We start from the raw sequence: 19,003 nt of genomic DNA, 5'->3' as shown, positions 1-19,003 counted from the left end.
CACACACTTTTATGCAAACTCTACTGAGTATGTTTCTGGTTTATTTTCCTTTTTGTTTATTTATCGTTATCATTTTACAGTGTTAATACTTTGTAAGCATAATTTTAAATGGCTGGTTAATATTCTGATTATAACTTTTCTATTTTGTATTTCCATGTTCGTAATCAATTGCTGTGAAATGAGTTTTTGTGTATAAAGCTTTTTCCATATCAGGACTATTTAGAGGCTAGGACTGTGTGCTCCCAAGAATGTGATGCTACTGATTGACTCAATCTTTTGCTAATTTGTGTAGAATATTTATTTAGTACTTATGATCACACAATCTTTAGGAAACTTAATTAAAGAGAAAGAATTAGCAATTTTAATACAGTGTAATATGTTTATTTTAGAGGTAGGTTTTGCTTGGTATGGCAGTATCCAGTTGGGGAGGTGGGTTAGAAAGAAGGCTTCTTGAAGGAAATATGCCTGAATATATGTGGAAGGAGAGGTAGTGACTGACCCGGATGAGAGCATCCTGGGTAGCCGAGAAAGCATGTTCCAATGTTTAATGCCATGAGAAGCATGGGAACTGCAAATCACTGATTAAAGTGAAAGCTTTGTGTGGAGAGAAGAGAGACTGAAGTTTTGAGCAAGGCTTAGTTTATGAAAAGGCTTGTGTGCCAACTGATGAGTTGGACTTTTTTTGACAATAGAAGTCATTGATGAACATCCATATATCAGCTCATTGCTTGTTTTAGGCAAACATCTGAATTTGGCAGAAGCAACATAGCTTTTCCACTAACATATGTAGAGGGGTCTAAATGGCCTATGCAAAAAATTCTTCTGAGAAATGCACAATGGGGATCTTTCAAAAGAAATATAAAAAGTAAGACAGCATGGTATTATAGGCTGACCAGTCTTTTGGAATTAAATCAGTGCTCCAGGTACAGGGTTAGGAGTTAGCTACAAGGATGAGGTGATAAATTAGGGAAGAGACCAAAGGGGCTCACTAGCACTGAGCACTTTTTTATGTATTACTTTGTTTTAGTTCTAAGTGTTTGCTATTCAGTGATTGGCTATAAGTGAAGGTATAGAGTCCCCTGAGGTATTAAAACATACTTGGGCTCATTAAAAGTTATGAAGGAGCCCATGGCCCATAATCCCAGGTCTTAGTGAAATGAGTCTTTGGCTTACATGATGAAAAGTATCCCTGGACACCTCAAGGCTCGACTTATGGCTATGCGTGGCACTTACCTCTGTTTTTAAACCCCAAGAGCAGATTACTGGTTTAAGCTATCAGTATTTCCTGACTCATTTGGCAGGTCCCACAGGCCCTGGCAAGGCTGATGACTTCCACAAAGCAAAACTGGGCAAATTCTTAGGATTTCAATCCACACCAAAGGATCTCCAGGTGTTTGACATTTTTATTAATCTCTTACCATGTTGTTCACTTGCTCTTTGACATAAGCCAAGTATACACTCTGCCTCCATAAATAGCCTGTAGAATCCTCTTTTCTTTCAGAATTCCTAGATTTTACTTTTATTTATTTTTCCTATCCTCATAGAATGTTCCAGACCTAATAGTTTAGTTCTTTGACTTCTATTCCGGATTTCATATTTATGTCCGCATTTCTACAAATACAAGATACTCATGTAAACCCAAGCTTAGCAATTCTGAAGTAGGTATTTTTATGTATTACAATGTGTGGCTTGTGAAGATGGTGAGAGAGTTTTACTTTCCACAGAATTTCTTACTCCATAGTTTCTTTCTTAACTATGGGTGTTCATCATGTTCCCTTTGGGTGAGATGTTTAGGTTTTGAGGGCTCTAAGCCAGCCAATAAAGTCATGAAGTCAACCACTGTGTCAATGTTGTGCTTCTGGGTGGTTGTATCCTTCAGCACACATAAGACACTCAGCCAACTAAAAGAGATGAGCTCAGAGATGTTGGCTCGGAGGAAAAGAAGGATCACATTGAGGTCATTGATTGGGCATCCCAGCATCTTTCTGCTGAGAAGATCAAAAGCTGGGAGCATCTCATAGATGGACAGGAGTCGTTTGTCCCACCGACATAACCGTGTGAGGTTGTATATTATCACTGGAACCAATAGGGTGTATATTGCTGCACTGGAGAGGCTAACAATCTGGAAAACAGACAGGGAGGTCATCCTGCATGTGATCAGATGGGGGACATGTGTCTCATCACGCAGCATCCCTGTCTTGATGGAGCAGTTAAATTCTTCTTGGAAGAAGATACCCAGATGGAAGTGACCAAGGTACAGGTAAGTGGCTGACGTGAAGAGGAGCAAGAGGGAGTTCTTTAGGAGGTAGGTGGCCACTAGTGAATGTGAGCGCTGCTTACATGCCAAATACCGCTCTAGCAAGGGAAATTCAAAGTATCGTTCTTTCCGGGCCCTGGGCAGGGGAAGAAAGGAGGCAAGGTTAGGAGGAACAGTTTAGAACCACGCCCTTGGAATCATGTGGGGAAGTAACAGATTTGAATATTCAACAGGATAGTCTTGGTTCACATGGAAACCTTTTGTCCCTTCACATGATTCTCCCTCTAAATCGGGTGTGTGAGTATACCTTGATTCTCCAAGTAATGAGTGCAGTGTAATAAACCCAGGGAATGATCATTGAGTAATGAATGGTCATAGAAGACTTATGCCCAACAAGGCAAACTAAAGCTCTAAGCTTTGAAGTAGGACTCTTAAAAAACAATAGGCTTATAAATTAGTACTACACTAGGAGACTAAAAGTGTATTTTAATTCTTGGCCTTTGTATTTCTGTGTGTGATTTTTGGGTCAGTTAATTAATTTTATATGAATAAATGTGCTAGTAAGTATTTGTTGAGAGCTGTGGTGTTCAGGTACAGATAAGCTAGTCTCTGCTCCAAAGAAGCTTAGAGTCTGACTTGTGGGGAAAGGGTAGATAGGACATGCAAGTACAAAATAAAATTAGCACTTGATTTGTTACTAAGTTGATAGATACAAACCATAGTAGTTATGAAAGTTAGACCCTAGAATAACATTGAGGGGTGGAGAGTTCGGAAATCTTTATAGAGAATATTGGCTTAAAGCTGGGTTTCAAAAGACAAAGAACTTTTTGAGAGGATATATTATGTACATAAACATGAGACCTAATCTAATTTCAAATTTTTGGCCTCTTGGTTGGGCCCACACTGACTACTGTATTTAAAACTGTACCACATTCCATCTCTGCTTTCCATACCTCCCTTGCTTTATTTTTTCTTCATAGCACTTATCATATCCTAACGTGTTCTGTTTATCTGTTGTCTGTTTTCCCTTAAGACAATGTAAACACCATGTATGCAGGTGTAGCTTTGTTGCCCCAACCCGTGTCCCCAGCACACACACACTAATATATCTAAAGCACCCAGCACAGTGCCTGGTATCAAATAAATGAGCAACTAGATAAATAAATGATTTGTTCAGGGGAAAAGGAGCAGGCAGAGTGGAAGTTTTCTGCCATCTGTTGTAGGTTGAATATTCCCTCTCCAAAATGCTTAGGGCCAGAAGTGCTTCAAATTTTGTTTTCTGTTTTGGATTTTGGAATATTTACATAGACTTTCCCAAGGATGCTCACCAAAGATGCTAAAAAAATTTGAGTTTTGGATGTTTCATTTAGTTAGAAGTTTGAAGGAGCTGGGGAGTAAGGTGGTACATGTCTATAATCCCAGCACTCTGGAGGCGGAGGCAGGAGGATTGCCATGAGTTTGAGGCCAGTCTGTACTACAAAATGAGATCCTGTCTCAAAAATATAAGTTTGAAAAAAGTAGTTGGTGACAGTTTGTTGAGGCCTTGGGCAAATATTTGGGAGAATCCAGATATTTTTGATAGGCATGATGTGGGAGGTACTTGAGGTTTCTGAGTAGAAAAATAGCGTACATGAGTGGTGTTTTAGAGAGATTAACCCCTCTGTGGCTTGTATTCATCTGTAAACTAGAGGTAGAGTCCTTCTTTTCCCTTTACAGGAATTACATAAAATTCATGAGATTATGAGTGAGCACTTTGCTCTCTTAAGAGGGATGACGTAGAGGATAATTGAAAGATTACTGTGCATGGATATCATCTTAGTGCTCAAACAAGCCCTCCAGAAAAGGTGAAGAGATAGCTTACTTCTCCAGCTCATCCCAGAAGACATGTGGGTCAGAGCTCTTCTGCCGGATCTTCAACATGTGCTGCACCAGGCGGATGGAGCGATTATAGGATTTGTCCAGTTCACTGATGATGAACAGCAGGTCTGAGCTGAGTGCTGGCACAGCTGCATACTGCCACAGCAGCACTGGCAGGTACATGGCCACAGCCAGGCCCATCAGGGAGTAGGGGAGGGCCTGTAGGATGACAGCTGGCTGAGAAGGGAGTCCAGGGTGCTGAACCTTTAGTGACAGCATTGAGTGAGGGGCTCACTTCTCCCCAATTCCTGCTGGGGCTGGGGGAATGATATGGGGAATGGGCCACCTAAGACTCTCCTGATGGTGAAGAATATAGTAAGGCCTGGTTGGAATTGTAGATCTTCTGCTCCCCAGGTCTGTTATCTATTGTTTTTCTGATTTATGGGCTGAATAGGGCACCAAGGAGAAGAGAAAGAGCAAAAGTGAAAGAATGAGAGAGCATGGAGTATAGGGGATGGGGAAAGAGAGGCAGCGATTGAGAGATTTCCCCCACCCTGCCATGTGTCAGGCTAAGTAGCCAGCCTGAGGTCATGGCTACCAGTGGCCATGCATGGTATCCCAGAGGAGAGAAAATACCATTTTTTTCTATTTAGCCTTCTTTGGCTTACTTGGAACCCCTGAAACATTACCAAAAATCTCTGCAGTAGGCTCCAGTCTCCTGCTCAGAGTACAATGCAAGCCTGAGGAAGAAAAAAAACTAAAAGAGCATAAGGTGGCAAGTTTGATCCTTGGTACAAACAAAAACAAAACCAAAAAAAAACACCCAACAACAACAAGAAAAACAAAAAAACCCTAAAAGACAGAACTAAGAGAGAAAGAAAGCAGGGAGCCAGGACGGCCAATGCTGCTTAATTAGCAAAGGTTTTGCTCAGTCCAAGCCACTGATTTTTCTTAGTAATCAATTGAGATTAAGGCAAGCTATGTGTGCGGGTGGGACTATGTGTGAGGACATGGCAATCATGCAGTTTCTATGGAAACTAATAGAAGCTCATAAAGGACAAGACAAAGCATTCTTGAATTAGGAACAGAAGAGACAAAATATATGATTGTAATTAGAACCGTGTCTTCTAGTTAAGAAAGTTTGAACTGTGGGAATGGAATTTGGGTGGGAGTTACTTTGACCTCTGCAGGTAGGCTTCAGCTAGACTCACTTCTATAAACAAGCCAATTGTGGGGTTAACTGTTTACATTCTGCCCTGCTTACTCTTTATAGCCTGCTTTGGGCATAATCAACATTGTGTTCTCCTGCATTGGTTTCTCAGATGTACACTGGTCTTTTCTCATTGTTCAATTCTTGCTGATGTTGAATGATGATCCTATTTTGAAATTCTTTGGGGGTTCTTTCAGGTATGTAGATATGCAAACTGACTTTTAGGAATGCATAAGCCTTGTCTCTTCAGCTACATTATTAGCATCTTGAGGGAAGGGACTGAGATGGGTTGAATTGTGTTTGTGGTTTCTGCTCCCACTCCAAATATGTGGAAGCTTTAATCCTTAGTATCTCAGAATGAAATAGTGGAATAGGGGGCTGGGGATTTAGCCCAGTGGTTCTGCCATCTGTCTCGCAAGCTCAAGAACCAAAGTTCAATCCTTGGTACCAAAAAAAAAAAAAAAGGAAATAGTGGAATAGTGTTATTGTAAATATAATTAGTTAATTTAAAATGATGTAATATTGGGATAGGGTGGGCTCCTAATGCAGTGTAACTGATGTCCTTAACACACACACACACACACACACACACACACACACACACGAAATGTATCATCTTACAGTTCAGTGTTGGTTCTCCTAAGGTTACGAGAGACAGATCTTCAAGGCCTTCTCTTTGGCTTGCAGGTGCAGCATCCTGGGTGTTCTTCCTGTGTGCACATCTGCCTCTTCATAGGATGTGTGTGTGTGTGTGTGTGTCTGTGTGTGTGTGTATTCCTTGAACAAAGAAAGTTAGGATAAGTACACTATGCTTCAAGAGAAACTAGAACCTTTTTACTTCTGTCCAAGAAATAGCATTCCTTGAAGATAAGCCTTTCACCCCTACAGAGTGGATTTTTAGGTTTGAAGTAGTTTGTGTTTAGAAGCTTCCTGGTGATCTTGATGATCAGGCATTTTGACTGTCCTGACATGTGAATCCACTCTGTAATGTCTGGAATTTGTCACTGTTTAGTCCCTGCTTGAACTATCAGTGACAGAGACTTCCTGGGCTTTCTCCATCAAGTCTCTGATTTTGTCCAAGTCCTAGAACTAACATTTTGAGGCCTTATAAAAGGTCATCCCAGGGCCGGGGATTTAGCTCAGTGGTTCTGGCTCCTGCCTCGAAAGGGCAAGGTCCTCAGTTTGATCCCCGGTACCAAAAAAAAAAAAAAAGATCATCCCTAGAAAATGCTGTGAGTGACTTCTCACTGAACACCATGAACTGAAAATACATATTATCACCATTTCCTCATAAAACACCACTAAGATGACAATAAGGGGTAAAAAGGCATACTCGTCCAAAGACAGTGAAAATAGGAGAGGAGACAAGAGCAGCAAAATGTTGAAAACCGGAATTGAGCTGTGTGATAGAAGACATCAGTGTGCAGACCGGGTCGGGAGTTGGGACAGGAGAAACCAAGCTCTGCAACTCAGGACCAGAAAGCCTCTAGATTGGGTGAAAACCTTAAAAAATGAAAGGATAGTTGGGGCTGAAAATAGGAAAATTGAAAAATATATGTGAGAAACAGCCTTGCAGATATTTTCTGTAAGGTAATACATTCCAGCAACCAATCTTTCCTTCCCTTGCCAGAGGCTTGAGGTTTACTCTAGAGGGATGAAACCAGATTAAACTCTGCACTTGAGTCCATTGAGGGCAGAAGAACTGTACTAAGGATGCGGCATCAGCTGGAAGAACACTGGTGAGTCCTGTGACCAAGTTCCCAGAGGGTGGCAGCCAGGCTTAATACCGGCTGCACCCTACCTCTCCCCACAAATGAAGGATTGAGTGATTGTTAGAGAAAATTGGCCAGCCCAGAGAAAAGACTATCGTACTGGTGCTCGTCTCATTGAAGTTGATCAAAAGGATCACCTTCAACTAAGGCTGCCTGTCATCTAGCCTCTCCACAGGCAGAGCTTCCAGTCAGGTAAAAACTGTCAGCCAAGAGTCAGCAGGCATTTGAAGAATGCTTGAAACGTGAAAGTAAGTGGAGCAATGAAAGTAAGTGGAGTAGGGAAAATGATTCAGTGAGAGAGGGAGTATGATTCAGGTCTGTCTCCTTCCACTCAGCCGGCCTGATAGAGAGTTGGTGTTGCTTTACCTTGTGGGGCCAGAGAGATTTTGTCTTGTACTGGCCAGCCTCATCCTGTTCATGGTGAACCAGCGAGTCCCAACAGGAACTGTCCACATAGGCAGCTTGCCTCACACTGAAGTTACTGGGAGAGAAGCAGCTCATTGGAGACCCTGGAACAGGAGTGCAGCTTTGAGACAGCTCTGAGGTGGGACGGAAGAAAGGGAACCCAAGGGACCATCACTGAAGAGTTTTCAGGGGCTGCCTCCACAATTCTTTGTCAATTTTTGTGTCTGGCAAGCATTATCTTCTTCCCATGCCTTCTTCCCAAGCCCAGTTTTCTGAGTTTGGCACTGTTCTATCACAGGAAGATAGGGAGTGACTGGAGAGAACCCCATCATTTGGCTCATGCCTACCAACGAGCTGACAGCCTTTTAGGTATGGCAGTTCTTGTTCCTCAGAGCATCCCCTGGACACCCTGGCAGGTAGCCAGTGGTGGGCCCTACACTCCTGCAGTTTGGCACCAGAGGGTTTGTGGTTTGCTGGTGACATCTCCTTCCCGAGACCTCTGGTGTCTTTTAGATTCTAAAACATAGAGAATTAATTGCCTGGACTTCTGAGCCCAGCTCAAGCAAAAGGGCAGGTAAGTTGTGCTGGAAGGAAAGCAGGCTTGGAGGAAGGTCTCTGGCTTTCCTGTTTTCCCATCATTCTCCAAAAAGAGTCAGAGCCGGGAACTAATACCTTTCCCCATCTTGCAGATGACTGTAGAAGCAGTAGAAAGTTGGCATATCTCACTAGAAAATGTACTAAGCTAAAAGGGGAGGGGACCAGGAGATGGAAGGAGGGGAGGGGAGAGGAAGAGGATGAAAAAAGGATTGAGATGTGTTATGTACACACACCACAAGGACTGCAATCATTATGTATTATAAATGTGTACTAATAAAAAAATAGAAACTAAGAAAAAAAAAAGTGAAAGCCAGAGGTTCCTGTTCTTCAGAAGTTCACATTCTCTTTAATAGAGGTAGTGGATTTGCTAAGTTAATCCAGCACCTAAAATACTCCATATCTGTGTATGTTAATATGTGTGGCAGAAGTTTGTGGAGAGGAGGCAGTGGGTTTATCCAACTTCTCCAAGTAAGGCTATGTCAGGCATTTCACATATGTTCTTAAATTAGTAACCTTGGCGGGGGGAGGTGGGGAGAGGGCTCAGAGAAAATGAGAGGCTTATTCACAGTGTGACTAAGACAAAGATGACTCAGGACCAGAAAAGATGCTGGGACCCCACCTTCTCTAATCTACAGGAAAACTGGAATAAAAGGGTCATTATTGAAAACTGATACAAACTATATGAAACTGACATTATAGCTAATTATTTTTTATTGTAAAATTTCAGACCAAATTTAAAAACCATTTCAGTGTCTCTGCTTTGCTGATGCCTACACTCATGCATGGGCTGCCCCTCCAGTCATCCAGCCCAGCCTTGGAAACCTTGTGAAACCTGTCAGTGTGGGGAGCTGTCTCATCTCTGAGTCCATGCAAACAGTGAATAAAGTGCAGTCTTGGAAGCAACTTACCGGAGGAGAACTCCTGAGCGAATGCCAGCGACATCAGCAACAAGGGAAAGCCTACAGCCACAAACTTGACCATCTGGTCCAGGGGCAGCTCCAGGCGCAGGCCTTTGAGGTGGGAGCCCCTGCGGTCGGGCAGCAAGGCATCTGAGAGCATGTACTCTGCAGCTGTGTGTGCGAGAGACATGATGCTGCTGAGCTTGGGGCTACAGAGGTGGCAGGAAGTGTCCTGGGCCAGTGGAGTGAGGAGATGAGAGCTTCAGGCAGACAGTGCTGCAGCCCCAGCCTCATGGACATCTGTGCTAGGAGCAGGCAGTGGTTCTCTAAATAACTGCCCAGACCCTGAGCCAGGCACCCCGGTAATTAGTGGGTCCTTACTGGAGGAGGGTCGGATTTCATGTGTGGCTAGTGCCAGGCTGCTCTCTGGATTGTCTCTGAGCAGATGAAGTCCATGGCTTTATCCTGCCCTCTCATTAATAAAGTATTTTCAGCAGGGTGGTGCAGTGAAGGAGGGCTATGGGGTCAGGCTCCCCATGTAGTTGATGTGGAATTTGGGTGGGGATTGCTTAAATGTGTTGAAGCCCTTCATTTTGTGGTTTTGGGTGGGAATGGAGCCCCCTGGACTCAGCTCGGATTGCTTACTCTACAGAGTAGTTTTTGTTCAGTCTCTTTCCCAGAAACTGCTCTGTACTTGGTGTTAAATTTTCTGTCCTGATTCTGGTCTTCTTCCCCCAAATTTCAACAAATTTATGATTTTCCTTTGTTTTAGCCCCATCAATTCTTTAAAAAGCTGGAGAATGTGCTTACTTTTTAATTGTATGCTTTCAGGCACGTCACTTTGTCTCAGTTTTCTCATCCCTCAAATGGTGGTATGTTAGGATCTTAGGGACTGTGGGGATTAAGAGTGTTGTATGTGAAAGTGTTCTGTAAGCTGTAAAGTGCAGAGCAAGTACTGTGTTTTAGATAAGTGTCCTCTAAAAGTTCATGTGTTGAAGGCTTGGTCCCCAGCTTGTGCTGTGACTGGGAGGTGGTAGAATCTAGTGAAGGAAGTTAGTTCACTTGGGAGCAAGCCCTTGAAGGGGATATTGGGGCCCCAAACTCTTCATCTTCTCCTCTCTCTTTTTTTTTTTTCAGTACTGGGACTTGAACCTAGGGCCTTTTCACTGAGCTATATCTCTAGCCCTTTTTTATTTTGAGTCAGGGCCTTGCTAAGTTGCCCAGGCTGAGCTTGAAGTTGTGACCCTCCTGCTTTAGTCTCCATTGTCTTTCTCTTTGTCCTGGTGGCCATGAAGTGAACAGCTTCTTCATGTGATATTACCATGATGTACTGTGCTACAGGCCCAAAGCAGTAGGGTCAATTGATCATGGATTGAAACCTCTAAAGCCATGGGTCAAAATAAACATTTTCTCTTATTAAGCTGACCATGTCTGGTATTTTGTCACAGTGATGGAAAGTATAACATAGTGAGTGTCTGCTCTTCAAATTGGTAGATTGGATGAGAAAATAGTGTATTCTTGTCACTAGTATTACCTTTAAATTTGTTATTAGCTACCCTTAATTGGCCTACATGCGAGTGCCCTTTGGCTGTATCCTTCCCATGAGGTAAGGAGTCCGCAGGCCTAAGGGATGTTCCCATTTTATACCTGTACAGAACCTATGCATCACCTAAGACACTCTTCAGTACAGTAGACTAATTTCCACCCAAATGGCTTTGGCCTGCTTCTGGGACCTATGTAGGCCTTTTCCTCATGTTTGTGCTGCTGGGGTGCACCTGGGCTCTAGGGTACTGGGATTTGGGGGTTTGGATGGAATTTAGAAGTCCTGGGTATCCATCTGTGCAATTGTGAGTTTGTTTTTGCTGTGTATGACTTAGCTGGGTTGGGAAGAAAAGGCTATTGGGTTGGGGGCCTGATGAATATAAAGATTCTAAATTTGAACCTGGCATCCCTGACCTTCATGACAGGTGTTTGTGTGTGTGTGTGTGTGTGTGTGTGTGTCTGTGTGTGTCTGTGTGTGTGTGAAGGCAGGCAGATAGAACACATTTTATTCAACAGTTTGTTACCTTGGTTTATAACATTTCATGTTTTAGACACATGGAATGTGGGTCTTTATTGGAACTGTTTTTAACCTGCCCACAAGTGTGTGACTTGGGTCTGCTTCTTCTCTTCCTACAGGACAGTGGATAATTCTGAACCACATCTGCCTCACGTGTGCTAACTGGAGTGATCCAGGCATGGGGACATCAGAAGAGATTGTTTCTATTTTCCATCACCTTCTCCATATTCTCATTTTGGTATCTTTTAATTATGTGTGTTTTCCCCAAATGGTTATTTTTGGTTTGAATACATATATATTCTTTTGCTTCTTAAAAATATTTATATATTTTTAAAGCATAATATACATACATTAAAATGCATTCAAGCATGCAGTTCAATAGATTTTCACCTTGTCAAGAAGCAGAACATTATTAGCACCTCAGAAACTGCCTCTGTGCTTCTTTCGAATAAGTTTTATTTCCCAAAAGGTGATCATTATCCTAACTTTAAATAGCATAGATTGGTTTTGTATTTTTTTTTCTTTTGGTACCAGGGATCAAACTCGGGACCTTGCGCTTGCGAGGCAGGTGGTGGAACCACTGAGCTAAATCCCTGGCCCCTGGTTTTGTATTTTAATACATTATAAAAATGGAATAATAGCTGGGGATTTAGCTCAGTGGTGCTGCTGCCTGCCTTGCAAGCACGAGGTCCTGAGTTCGATCCCCGGTACCAAAAAAAAAAAAGAAATAATTATCTATCTATCTATCTATCTATCTATCTATCCATCTATCTATCATCTTTTTTTTTGTGTATGTGTGTCTGGCTTCTTTTGCCATACATTATATTTATGAGAATCATTAATTTTGTTGCCTGTTTTTGTACTTTGTACACATGGAGTTATATGCACTTTTCTGTGTCTGGATTCTCTGTTAAAAATTTCTTTTTCTTTTTTTGGTACCAGGGATTGAACTCAGGACCTTGAGCTTGCGAGGCAGGCGGCAGAACCACTGAGCTAAATCCCCAGCCCTTAAAAATATTTTTGAGATTCATCCATGCTGTTATATGTATTAGAAATCCATTACACAAAAAATTGCATAACAAGTTAGGGCTTAACACAATAGCAAAAGCCATTAATCATCCCAAAGATTCTGTAGATTGGAAATTTAGGAAAAAAGCTTAGCTGGGTTGTTCTGGCTCTGCGTCTCTCCTGAGTTTAAAGTCAAGATGTCCATTGAGGCTGCAGACATCCAGAGGCTTGGATGGGCTATAGTATCCACTTCCAGATTCACTCAGTGGGTGTTGGGTGGGGGCCTCATTTCCTTGTTGAGAGGGTGGAGTGGGCCACATTTCTTTACAAATGGGTCTCTTACAGGGTAACACAACACCTGGTTTTCCCAGAACAGATGATTTAGGGGAGCTAGCAAGAGGAAGCCACAGTGCCTTTTATGAGCTAATCTTTGAAGTTGGAACTGCTATTTCTGATTTTTGTAATTCACTAGAAAGTCATTAAGTCCAGCCCATTTCCAAAGGGAGGTGGATTAGGCTCTACATTTGGAAGGCACATCAAGTAATCTAATGTACTATTTTAATTTACTGTATTAGATAAGTGAATTTTTTGAGGAAATTGCCCACTATTGAATCCAAATGTCAAATTTATTGTCATATTATTTATAATATCTTTATATATCAATATTTTATTATATAACTTAAAATATACAGCACAGTTGAATTTTACTTACAGAGAATACCTACAATCCTTAATTCCATCATTAGCATTTTACTAAGCTTGCTTTTTAATCCATAAATCAATCTATCTATCCTTTCCACCACCCACCAATCTTTTAAAAAGATGCATTTCAAAGTAAATCACAGACATTGATATTCTTCTCCCTAAATACTTTAGCATGGACATCACTAACTATACTGTATTTCCATATGTATTTAATTTTTTTCCTTTAGAGATAAAATTTATGTAAAGTAAACTTCACAAAGTTTAAATGTTTACACATGGAGTCTGACAAATGCATACACTTGTGTAGTTTGTTTTCCACGGAGGTTAGAATATTATCATCACTCCAGAAAATTACATCCAATTCTTTTTTTGGACATATTGGTTTTCTGGTGAAAATCTCCATGCTTTCATCTCATTAACCCATTTTTTTTGAGGGGAAGGGATTTATTTGGCTTACAGTTCCTAGAGGTTTTAGTCCATAACTGGCTGGCTCCAAGGCAGGAATGATGAACAGGCATTGCAGAGGAGAAACAACATGGCACACACAAGGCGGCAAAGGCAACAAGAGAGTTGAACAGCATCTTTCTGCCCTTTTATCTTATTCAGATTACCAGGATTAGGGCTGTGCCAAACTAATTACTCACACCTAGTGGTTCAGTAATCACACTCCCTTAAAACCCCAGCACCACACATTCCAGATTCAACTACCTCTGAAAAAGAAAGTCCCACCTCATCTGAATGAGGCTTTGGGGGGACATCTAGACAGAAACATTCTGCCCCTGTACCCACAAAGACTCATACATATCCCTTTATGCAAAAAAGCATTTAGTCCACCTTAAGAGTTGCCAAAGTCCTAATAGTCTCAGCATTGCTGAAAAGTACAAGTCTAAAGTCTCCTCTGAGATTTAAAACAAACTCTTATCTGCAAGCCCTGTACAAATGAAAATAAAGTCAAACATTTCCAACATTCAATGGCATAAGACAGACATCACCATTCCCAAAAGTACAAACAGGAGGATAGGATACAAAGGGATGGGACCAAAGTAAGTCCAAAATCCAGCAGGCCAAACATTACATTCTGCAATTCCACTTCCCGCATTTGAGGCAATCTGTGGCAAGTTGTGAACTCCAAAGGGCTTTGATGACTCTAAATCCCTGTGGCATTTCTGCTGGTGTGGCTCCCATGGCTTTTCTCTGGGGCCAGCTCTGCTCCCTCTTTGCAGTTTTCCTCAGAAAATGGATGCTCCTGGGATCTCCAAACTTCTGAGTTCTCCACTGCACCTTGGCTTCACACTCACAGCTTCACACAGTGCCCTCTCAGGGGCATCCTGCCTGGCCTCCCAGGCTTCTTCTGAAATCTGGGTGGAAGCTTTCCTGACCCCACAACTCTTCCATTCTGCATGCACCTAAAACCAGTGCCACAGAGATGATGCCAAGGTCTTCTGCCAGCTGGAGCAGTAGCCAGGTTTCCCTCTCTCTTGGCTGTAGGGGTAGAGAACCTGGATCATTAAGCACTCTGAACTCAATCCCAAGGAACAAATTCCCTAGGCCACCATTTTGGAACAACTTCTTTAGGTCATTGCCATTCCAGAACATGGTGCTCGGGGGCTTTCTTCTCAAAGCAAAATTTTTCACGTTTACAACTCTGAGACTTCAAGGGGTGGAGTCTGCTGCTTCCTGTGATGCTCTCAGACCATTTTTTTCTTTTCTCCTATTCCTTGTTAGCAATCAAGATCTCTGCTCTATCTTTGCAGTCCATAGCTTTACTGGAGCTTCCTTTCTGGCCAAACTAAAAACATTTTAAATCATTCTGCTGGGGTCTTTGCTCTGGATTCTCAACATAGATCTAGCTAAAAGCTCCCAACAGTAGCCATGCCACCACCTCAATATTTGACCTTGAAATCATTTCTGCAAGATTAGTTAGTCCACTGCCCCTAATCTCAGTCTCAGGTAAAGTCTCTGGACTTGAACAAAATGCAGACAAACTTTCTGCCAAGCTATAGCACACATCATCTAGAGTCCAACAGACAATACAATGCTTCCTAGCAGAAAATTCCCTAGCCTGGTCATTACAAGCGTTCTGGTCTTCTGAGCTCTGACCAGAATCTCCCAGACAGAACAGCCTAAGGCATTGCAGCTCTACTTCTTCAGCTGGCAGCTCTGAATCTTTTGGCAAAGTCTCTGAACATAAGCAAAATGCAGACAAACTTTCTGTCAAGCCATAACACACATCAGCTGGAGTACAGCAGCCAATGCAATCCTTCCTCCCACAGAAACTTCTCCAGTCTGGTCTTCACCATCTTCCTGGTCTTCTGAGCTCTGACTAGAATTGCCTATACAAAACAGCTTAAGGCATTCCAGCACTGCTTCTATAGCCAACATCTCTGACTCTTTCCCAACTCTTCCCCTTCCCACAAGCCAGTTCCAAAGGCTTTTGAGCCACATGACCAAGTAATGTCATAGCAATGACCTCACTTCTGGTACCAAATTACTGGGTTACTTTTCTCTCTTTGCTGAGACAAAATACCTGACACCCAAAGTTGAAGGGGAAGGGGTTTATTTGGCTTATAGTTCCCAGAGGTTTCAATCCATAACTGGCTGGCTCCAAGGCAGGCATCGCAGAGGAGAAACAACATGGCACACATGAGGCAGCAAAGGCAACAAGTCCATCTTTTACCTCCTTAATTGTATTAATCAAAGTTCTGTTAAAATTTCTATCACTAACTCCATAATCTGGGAAATTTATGAACCTCTTTTGCAGTCTATTCTTTGTCTTCATTATTGGTCATTGCTATAGCTTGTATCTGGACTATCTCCCAAAGCTCAGTGTGTTAAAAGTCTTGGTCCCCAGCCTAGAGCTATTAGGAGGTGGTAGAAACTTTAAGAGGAGGAGTCTAGCTGTAATCCTAGCTACTCTGGAGGCAAAGGCAGGAGAATTGCAAGTTCAAGGCCATCCTGGGCAACTTAGTGAAATCCTGTCTCAAAATAAGAATTATAAAGGGCCAGCAATATAGCTATCACCAATATCGGTGATATAGCCTGGGTTCAATCCCCAGTAAGTACCATAAAAAACATAAATAACAAAAAAGATGGAGCCTAGTAGGAGATCTTAGGTGATTGGAGGTGTACCCTTGAAGGGGATAATGGGACTCCCGCCCTTACCTCTATCCCCATTTTGCTTTCAGGTTTGATGAGGTAAGAAGTTTTGCTTTGTCACAAGTTTCTCCCATGATGCACTGCTGCACCACTGGCACAAAGCAATGGGGCCAATTAAGCATGGACTGAGACCTTCAAAACTATGAGCCAAATGAACCTTTTTTCTTGATAAGTTGATTATTCTAAATTTTTGTTCTAGTAACTAAAAACTGGCTGACATAGTCATATGGCCTTGCTCTTTGCATTTCTAGTAATTTTGCATTATATGCTGAACAGTGTGTATAAAAACCCATTGAGAACTGCAGATGCTCAAAGTAAGGCTACCTTTCAGCAACAGTGGTTCTTATTTTTATTTTTAGGCATATTGGGTGAGGTGCTGATCACAATCCAGTCAGAATTAAGCCCTGTTAGGCCTGTTTTGGAGTTTATTAAGATTTGCTCAACATTTAGCTTTTCTCATTCTGAAGCCTGATCTTTCCAGGTTTTTATTGAAAACCTATTGGGTCTTTGTTTCATAACCTGTGAAAGACTGTGAGAGGTTCTGTATTCTCCTCAGAGGATGTCTGTTTAACTCTTTAGTGTCCTACTTCAGGTAGCTTCAAAATATGGCAAATGTTTTGATGGGGAGATAGACTCTGTGAGTTTGTATCAGTGAGGTTAATACTGGCCCCTCTTTCTGGAGTGTCTTTGTTTCCTAAGCACCACAGAATGTAAGAGATTTCACTTTGTGTGTTAGAGGGTTTTGTTCTCTAACAAACCTAAGTCCACCTAACTTCAGCACTCAGGAAGTGTCCTGTGGGGGAAAATAGCTGTGTGTTAGAAGTTCCTTGTATCAACCCCTGTATCAATCATGGAAAACTTCGATAGCTCATTTATTTCCCAACCAGAAGCTGTCTGCTTGGACCAAGGCCAATGGCAAGTTGGTGCCCAGAGCAGAAGATTATTCTAGGGTAAAAATTTCTGGAGATGGTTATCTTTTATATAATGGTTCTGTCCTCTCCAGGACTTCACTTCATCTTGTCCTTCTTTCTTTTGCAGCTTTCTGGTGTCCACAAAACAGTTTTATAATTAATATAGCCTTTTCTATTTGTTGCCTTGGGAGCTTTCATCTCCCACAATATATTGCACTTTACTCAAAAGTCTGAATTATAATTTTAGCATACCTCAGTGATGTTCTATTTTATATTTTATCCTTTTTCATACTTAAAAAAAACCTTGGCATTGTCTCCTTCTAAAGTCAGTCCATGTTGCTCAGATCGATTTGCTCACCACTCTCAAACAGACCACAGGAGGCTATGTTGGTGCAAAAAAAGGCTTTCTTGAATCTAGTTTGAGGAGATGGAGAACCTCATTTTGACACAAATCACCATCTCACTGTGTCCAGCTCTACAAAGACCTTTTGTAGTAAGGAATAAAGCGGTAAAGGAATACAATAAAATAATAGACAGCCCCAAGCTTGCTTCATCCTTCCTGGCCATCTTCTGCTTCTTCCCTTCCTTATAACCATTCACCTGGGCTGAGGAGACAGAGGGATGGGCATTATACCCTCAGCCCGAGGAAGTCTGTAGAAGTGGCTTGTCTCCAAAGAAAAAATTCTGTTAAAGTTTTATTTTGCTCTGGTGGTTACATTGTTATGTAACATATTTTGTTGACTTGCTCACTTATCTGTTGCTGGACACTCATTTTGCTTCTACTCTGTGTACCATAAACAGTATACATTTCCCTTTATGGTCTCACAAGAGAATTCAGTTGGAGTTCATATCCAGGACTAGAATTTCTACATTTTATAGGGCTACTGGTCTACAGTAGTATTTTAATTTCATTAATTATAATAATTTCATTATTTTAATTTGTGTTTCTCTTGATAACTAATAAGTTTGAATATATCTTCATATGTGCATCAACTATTTCTTTGTAATAAATTACTTTAAAACTTAACAGTTTTAAACAGTGAACATTTACTATTTTTCAGTTTCTGTAGGTGAGGAGTTTGGTGGCAGCTTAGCTGGGTTTCTCTGGCTCCTAGTTGTTCACGATGTAACATCCCAGAATAGGCTGTGTTCATCTGAGGGCCTGACTGGGGCTGGGAAAGTCACATCCCAGAAGTTTATCTTACATGATCCTTGGCAGAAGGCCTTAGTGTGGTAGGAGGACTAACTTCTTGTTGCATGCCCTCCTGTTAAGGCTGATTAATTGTTCTCACTACACCATACCTGACTTTTTCTGGTGAGCAAAAGAGAACAAGGCAGAAGCACGAATACATCTGATCCATAGAAAAATCCCAGAGTTGCTTCTGAAGTTTTTGGAGTTGTCCTTTGTGAAGCTGATGAGGATACTAGAGAGAAGGTAGAGGAAGAAAGATTATTAGTCTAGTGACTACAAAATGGAATCAAGCCAAGAAGAACATTTTTTGCGAGGCATGGTGTCACAGACCTGTAATCCTAGCTACTTGGAAGGCTGAGACTGGAGGATCTCAAGTATGAGACCAGTCTGGGAAACTTAGTGAGATCTTGTCTCAAAAATAAAGGCCTGGGGATGTAGTTCAGTGATAGGGCACTTTCCTAGTATGCATGAGGCCCTGGGTTCTACCCCAAGCACTGCAAAAAACCAACCAACCAGCCAACCAACCAACCAACCAAAATACAAACAAAAAAACCAAACATAACAGAAGTCAAATCAATATCATACATGCTAGTGCTCAAGAGAAGTAATGGCTGCTCAATAACTCATAATAGAATAGTTTTAATATAATACACAGTATTTACTATTGAACTAATCAACCCCATTATAAATACTATAACTACCAGTAGGAAACTGACTTGATGAAATGTGATGACAGCAGTTGTTGGCAGTGTGCCACACTTGACCATGACAAATGTAAGGAAGAAGTATAACTGTGACAGCTATCCTCAACAAAAAGTAATGTTCTTCTCCAATACAAATGTTCTAGTCACTTTCTTGTCACTGGAAAAAATATCCAACAACCACAAGTTAAGAGGATTATTTTGGCTCGTGTTTTTTAGAAGATTCAGTCCATAGTTGGTGGGGGTCCAAAGACAGAAACATCATGGCAGCCAG

At 41.7% G+C, this 19,003-nt stretch overlaps 1 protein-coding gene and 1 long non-coding RNA gene across 2 annotated transcripts; one reads left to right on the top strand and one right to left on the bottom strand.

Moving 5' to 3' along the window:
• Positions 1 to 1,753: 1,753 nt before the first annotated feature.
• Positions 1,754 to 9,378, bottom strand: Panx3 (pannexin 3). The gene is made up of 4 exons (XM_004874455.3): positions 9,007 to 9,378; positions 7,463 to 7,605; positions 4,119 to 4,333; positions 1,754 to 2,393 (listed from the first exon to the last, which is right to left on the bottom strand). The coding sequence occupies exons 1-4, from the start codon at positions 9,185 to 9,187 to the stop codon at positions 1,754 to 1,756; spliced, it is 1,179 nt and encodes a 392-aa protein (XP_004874512.1). The 5' UTR covers positions 9,188 to 9,378.
• Positions 4,324 to 11,973, top strand: LOC110347412 (uncharacterized). The gene is made up of 3 exons (XR_002392038.2): positions 4,324 to 7,063; positions 8,826 to 9,115; positions 11,176 to 11,973. It is a non-coding gene; the product is annotated as an uncharacterized LOC110347412 (long non-coding RNA).
• Positions 11,974 to 19,003: the final 7,030 nt, after the last annotated feature.

The sequence above is a fragment of the Heterocephalus glaber genome, unplaced genomic scaffold (assembly GCF_053883595.1).
Source record: "Heterocephalus glaber isolate CG9 unplaced genomic scaffold, H.glaber_assembly_v1.0 deba00000006, whole genome shotgun sequence".
NCBI classification, from domain to species: domain Eukaryota; kingdom Metazoa; phylum Chordata; class Mammalia; order Rodentia; family Bathyergidae; genus Heterocephalus; species Heterocephalus glaber.
This window is presented reverse-complemented; position numbering and strand designations above follow the sequence as displayed.

Excerpts from the sequence above, each read along its gene's own strand:
- Panx3 (XM_004874455.3), bottom strand. The coding sequence starts at position 9,187 with ATGTCTCTCGCACACACAGCTGCAGAGTACATGCTCTCAGATGCCTTG. Across the intron at positions 7,606-9,006 it reads CGCTCAGGAGTTCTCCTCCG|GGTCTCCAATGAGCTGCTTC; the intron begins GTAAGTTGCTTC and ends CTCCTGTTCCAG. Across the intron at positions 2,394-4,118 it reads TTCTGGGATGAGCTGGAGAA|GGCCCGGAAAGAACGATACT; the intron begins GTAAGCTATCTC and ends TCCCCTGCCCAG.